At 34.1% G+C, this 6,518-nt stretch overlaps 1 protein-coding gene across 1 annotated transcript; it reads left to right on the top strand.

Annotated features, from left to right (window-relative positions):
* Positions 1 to 317: 317 nt before the first annotated feature.
* On the top strand, positions 318 to 6,316 carry LOC125664048 (uncharacterized). Its single transcript, XM_048896553.2, has 4 exons — positions 318 to 449; positions 1,259 to 1,375; positions 2,171 to 2,362; positions 6,063 to 6,316. Exons 1-4 carry the CDS (start codon positions 374 to 376, stop codon positions 6,314 to 6,316), a joined length of 639 nt encoding a protein of 212 aa, XP_048752510.2. The 5' UTR covers positions 318 to 373.
* The last annotated feature ends 202 nt before the right edge of the window (positions 6,317 to 6,518 follow it).

Raw genomic sequence — 6,518 nt, 5'->3', positions numbered from 1 at the left:
TACAATATGGCACTTTCTGTGTTCGTATTAAATCTGTGATAGCATTGTAATTCTTGTGCATTATATTATTTCGTGTTGTTTGTGTCGGTTACATGATAGGGAGGGCAAAAAAGAGTGTTTCGTTGTTTATCTAATGGTTAACAGTTTAAACACGTTCAATCGTATGTGATAAAACGGAATTTGATCATATTCAGCATACTTTATATTCGTGTGTTTGTGATTTAAGACCATAATGGTATTTTTAACTACGATAATTTTTGCAGATTACTCTGTCTTTGATCTGTGTAAAAACCTCACTGTGAGTCGATTGGGAAACCTGTATTTGCGGTCCGATGGCAGGACAGGGATATGCAGGTGTGATATATCCGGGGTAATGACGGGTATAGTCATTTTACACTCATACAAGACAGTTATTGAGACAGATCCATCACATCAATTACCTGCAAATAGTAAGTCGTTGTTTGTATTTTTTGTTTTTAAGTGAAAGGTACTTCCTTAAGTCGACGTCTTACCTCGATCGACGGTTCATACTATAGGTGCACGTACGCCACATTTGCGATAGATACACTGTATCATTAGCATTATTATTCTTTCATATGTAATGCACAACAAAAAACAATCTGTGAATTACCAGAATCGGGTTTTTTCTTTATTCTTTTACATTCTTTGGGCAAAATTGTGAATATAAATATCATTAGCAATAGCGAAACTAAGATTTACATAGACAGATGTGTTTGGTGGTCCCTGTCCATTGTATGGAGTAATGTAATAATTTTCATGAAACACGCGTAATTGATGAACATGAATCGTGCAAGTGATTCCTTTCTGTGTGCTTTGTGTAATCATTAATGGTGTAACCATTCTTGTTTATAACATATTGCCACATGCTTCCTTCCTGGTCTAGTTCGTATGTTCGTTTCAAGAGGTCTTGGGTCACTCTAAACAAATTTTATTACAAGAAGATGAATATAAAGCATATGAATGATTAATCTTATTATAATTCAGTCCAGAAATTATTTGTTAATGAACATTTTCTTAAGAATATCTAAATAAATATATATTATGTTAAATACCGTTCTATGTGCGTTATTGAAACGATTTCTAATTCTTATCAACAATGTTAATTGGTTTACATATAATTAACAGTTAACAGCAAAGTTAAAATTTCACTACTGAATGAAATAGGTCTATCATAAACCTTTCTTGAAATCGTTATATTTGATTTTATCATTAATAAACTACATTTAATCACAAACAGTAAACGACGAAGACATCATATATGGACAGAATATCTCAATCAGAACCCGACGTTTTACTGTGACTGTGAGATTGACGTCACCAGAGAGTGTGGTGTTCCTGAAGGTGTTAATAGACGGTGAGTTGAAAAAACACACACACACATACACTCACACACACACACACACACACACACACACACACACACACACACACACACACACACACACACACACACACACACACACACACACACACACACATATATATATATATATAACACTTCTTATCAGTGGCCAAATTTAAGACTGGGAAAAACTGTTCTTTCCATTATATCTCTTTATATCTCTTGAAACACATGTGCGTGGGCGAATTTTAAACGTCAGGGAAATAAATCAAAACTATGCATACATACTTGGATATCTAAGAATAAATGCAACAAATTCTTTTGCATATGAAAAAATATCTTAACAGCTTAAAATAGAAGTACATGTATTTCATATCAATTGATAGAATACAACTTGAAGTGTCTTTTGATGATAAAATTTATAGATTTTTTTTAAATTTCAGATACATGTACTTAATAATAATACTATATGTGGTATACATGAAAACCTGTATATTGTATCTACACCCTTATGATAGCACATTTGTTGAAGGTTTTACATTAAAGAATTTTATGCCACTCGGTCTGTCCTCTTTATTGCATTTATGTGCTGATTGATAATTAGAAAATTATTTTGATTAAAATGATATTTGTATGAATAAGTCATAAACTTTCAGATGTCATATGGAATCTCAAACTTTGTCAAAAAATCATGAAGATGTAAACAAATGAAATAGTTCTCTAAAACATCCATTACATATGTCTTTCTTTCCGTATTTGAAAAACGGTTTTAGTAAAGTTAGTATTGAGACGTAAATTCTTTTCCAGATAACGTAGAATCGAATGCCACTGCAAGATTCATCCATGTACCCGCCGTCCCAGACAGGGTGACAGATATCTCTCAAAACGACGTCACCAACAACACAACAAATAAAATCATACTGGACTTTACACCTGTGTCCAATGACATTATAGGAAAGGTTCCAGACAGTTCAATCTCCATAGAAATTCCATCACAAGGTCAATTGGCGCTGTGTTTATGCTTATAAGTTATTTTTCATGCATACAAACGAATTTCAATTCTTCTGCATGATCAAGTACTTATATGTACAAGCATGTCTCTCGTCTGGAATCTTCGTTATTATCACTTATTCATTAACGTGTCGTGAAAGAATTATTTTATGGTATTTTCTCTAGGGTGTTTTGATATTTTAAAATTTTTGTCGCAAATAAAAAGAACTAAAATTGACCAACGACATGCACAATATAAATTGTCAAATTATCGGACAACCTATTCCTTCTTCAGGACGACAGAATATTTACATAGAAATGAAAACTAAATAAAACAAAAATGCAAACTACTCTGAAGCATTAAAAATAAACTATGATAGCTTAACACAAACAGACCGTCTACGTACTGAAATTAATTTGTGTAATAATGAGCAGTAACAGAACATCTCTTCTGAACAAGTGTCAAGACGAATCTGTTCAGTCCTGATGTTCATGTTCATGTTATGAGCGTCTTTGGTTATTTTAGTGCTTTAATTATCCTTATCTATTTGTTGATGTTGCTGAATTTCAGTGCTCTCTCTCTCTCTCTCTCTCTCAGTCAGGAAACTAAAACTGCAACTACACTACAAAACGTATAACAAACAAAAGGTTTACATATTAAAATTATCGAGTGGCAATAGAAAAGTTTGTTTCCGGTTCAGTTTAGTCTTGACACTCGATGGTCGTCCCGAAAATTTGACTATTCACTGTTGTTCGTGTCGTTGGTCATTTTTAGATATATATATATATATATATATATATATATATACCAAAGGCGATAAAAGAATTAGATAGGTTACATGAGGAATATGTTTTCCGTCAAGCTAATAAACAACTTTGTCTTTGTAAAGTTCATTATTACCACTGTATTTGAAACGAACTTGGCATTAATTTCACTTTTGGTAATCATACTTATACTACAACTGCCCTTTCAAAAGATAAAGTTCTTCAAACGCATGCTTCATTTTTAGACACATTTGATATTCTAGTCAATGGATCGGATGGATATGAGTTACCGTTCCTATTCTGGATTCCTAAACTTTATAAAAACCCTTACAAAGATGCATTGTTGGATCCAGTAAGAGTACTACCAAGCCCCCATCTTTACTCCTCGCGAAAATATTAACATCTGTGATGTAGAACAATAAAATGTACTGTGCGACTACATATGCCAGAAGTGGTGTAAATCAAATGTGAATTCTAAAAAAAAATTCTAAAGAACTTTTAGTAAACTTGAAATCCCAAAACTCTCCTCAAATCAACATCTAAACGTATGACTTTTCAACACTTTACACGACCATTGCTCACGATAAAGCAAAAACTAGACTTTTTGACATCATATACAGTTGCTTTTTCAACAAAAACGGAAAACGGAAAAGTTCAAAATCTACTGATCAGCCATCCAAAAAAGTATTTTGTTAAACACTACTCTGATTCCACGCACAAGTACTCTGCAATTGACATAAATAAAATGTGCTTAGGTTCCTCGGAGACAATATATATCTTTATGGTCTTTGGTGATCAAATCTTCCTCCAATCTGTTGGAATTCCAATGAGCACGGATTGTGCTCCTTTGTTAGCTGACCCGTTCTTATATTCCTGAGAAGCAGAATTTATTTAAAAATTTCTAGGTGGGAAGAAAAGGTCTTGCTAAGGCTTCAGTTCGACGTATAGATATATCGACGACGTTTATGTATTAACAATGATAATTTTCATTCATATGTCGATTTCATATATCCCAGTGAACTCGACAAAAATCACCACAGAGTCGTCCACGTCTGCTTCATACTTGGATATTTTATTTAAAGTAGATATTAACAGTAAACTAAGAACTCAACGGGACAAACGGGATTATTTCAGCTTCTCCATCGTCAACTTCCCAAATCTATGTAACAATTATTTCATTATCACCTGTATATGGTGTTTATATATCTCAATTGATTCGATATGCAAGGGCTTGTTCTGCGTATGTTCAATTTTTATAACAAGGTAGGCTACTGACAAACAGGCTGATGGTGCAAGAGTTTCAACAGTCTCGTTTTAAGTCAACATATCGCGAATTCTACGATCATTATAACGATCAAGTTTGCCATTATAACTTATCATTGGGTCAAATGCTGTCTGACGTGTTTCATACCGATTGTTAGAGCATTATTGGTATACTGATTTTGACTACGGATAACTCCGTTTACCTGATCAAGATATAGGGCTCACGGCAGGCGTGACCGTCGACAGGGGAAGCTTACTCCTCCTCGGCACCTAATCCCACCTCTGGTACATGTATATCCAGAGGCGCGTGTTTGCCCAACTATCTATTTTGTATTGCTTATATGAGACTGATCACTATTCGTCATCTTCACCTTTTATACTGCATATTCAAGTTTGTTAAAATCATGACCCCCGAGGTGGGTTTAAACTACAACATGCGAATAGATAGGTAAAATCTTTGAAAATTTCTTCCCAAAAACCTCTGTGCCAGGACAGTACAAATTTACATGAAATTTTCCTAGAAAAAAAATGAAGATTCAAGTTTATTAAAATCATGATATTCGGGGTTAGGATGGGGCCACAATAGAGGATCAAAGTTTGACGTACAGATATTCTCAAGAACCATTGGGCCAGGAAACTACATTTTTACGTGAAAGCTTACAGACACATTGTTAATTAACATCATGGACTCCAGAGATAAGATGGGGTCAGAATAGGGGATCAAACTTTTACATACAAATGTATAGGGAAAATCATTAAAAATATTCTTCTGATGAATCATTGGGCCAGAAAAGTTTACATTTATGTGAAAACTTCCTGCCATTGTGCAGGTTCAAGTTTGTTAAAACCATGCCCTCCAGGGGATCAAAGTTTTACAAATACACAGTTGTTATGTCGTTATAACACGTCAAATGCTGCCTGACGTGTTTCATGCCGATTTTCAGGCTGTTTTTTACACACTGATTTTGACTACGGATCACTCCATTTACCTAATCAAGATATCGGACTCAAGGCGGGTGTGATCGGTCGACAGGGGATGTTTACTTCTAGACACCTGATCCCATCTCTATTATGTTCAGGGGTCCGTGTTTGCCCTACTCTTACTTTTTTTTTTATATAGGCGTTATGAGACTGATCACCGTTCATATAAATGTATAAATGCTACACTTACTCAATAGGGAATGATTACGCGCCACATCTCAACTTATACATTTGATGCGAGCAGTAAGGAATAATCGTTGTCAAAGATACTTAGCAACTTCTTGAATTATCCATAGGTTACTTTTCTTATCATTAATTGTGGTTTGATTTATCGTATGAATACTTAACTATTTTTGAATATTTGAACTGTGTGATCAACCATGTAGGCATTAAGAAAGCGCTAGCAATTACTGTAAATGATTGTTTTGGGGGGTGCAATGTGTCATTTTGATTTCCATTACTTCCATATATATATATATATATATATATATATTGCAAACGGCAAATAAGCAATCCCCATAAATGTTTAAGAACATTTCAATACACAAGAATCCCTATACATGTACATTGAAAATATAATAAACATAAATTATTGACTTAAAGACTGTTTACGATAATCTGATACTAAACAAAGGTTCATTAATTTCTTTTAAACCTAGGTAAAACGCATAATTCTTAACAGCAAATAACAATTTTGCAGTTTCAGGGATTGTCAAATGGTTAGTCCTGGTTGCCATATTAGCGTTTCTCAGCATCATGGCATTTGTTCTCTGGAAGTGGCAACATCGACAAACGACCTGCAGGAAATCAGATGTGCCTCACAGTACTTACTACACAGGGCTTATATTGGATGACGCTGTCACATATGGAGAACCTGTTCATTGCAAATTGCCTCCACAGAATAAATATATTGAAGTACTGCCAGATCTCGGAGGGAAACTAGAGAGTGTATAATCTCGCAAAGTAGGTTTTCATCTGTAATCATCAAGTTGTTGATAATTTACTTTCTCAAGACCTCAACTTTAATGGTATAAAAGTTGAATTTTAAAGAAATTCCAATGCTATATATAGCTTCTGGAAAAAGATCATGTATCGTTTCGTAAGCTCTTGTGCCGATTTTGATGTTTAAATCATTCAATCATAAAATAAAACAAAA

The sequence above is a fragment of the Ostrea edulis genome, chromosome 1 (assembly GCF_947568905.1).
Source record: "Ostrea edulis chromosome 1, xbOstEdul1.1, whole genome shotgun sequence".
Classification (NCBI taxonomy): domain Eukaryota; kingdom Metazoa; phylum Mollusca; class Bivalvia; order Ostreida; family Ostreidae; genus Ostrea; species Ostrea edulis.
This window is presented reverse-complemented; position numbering and strand designations above follow the sequence as displayed.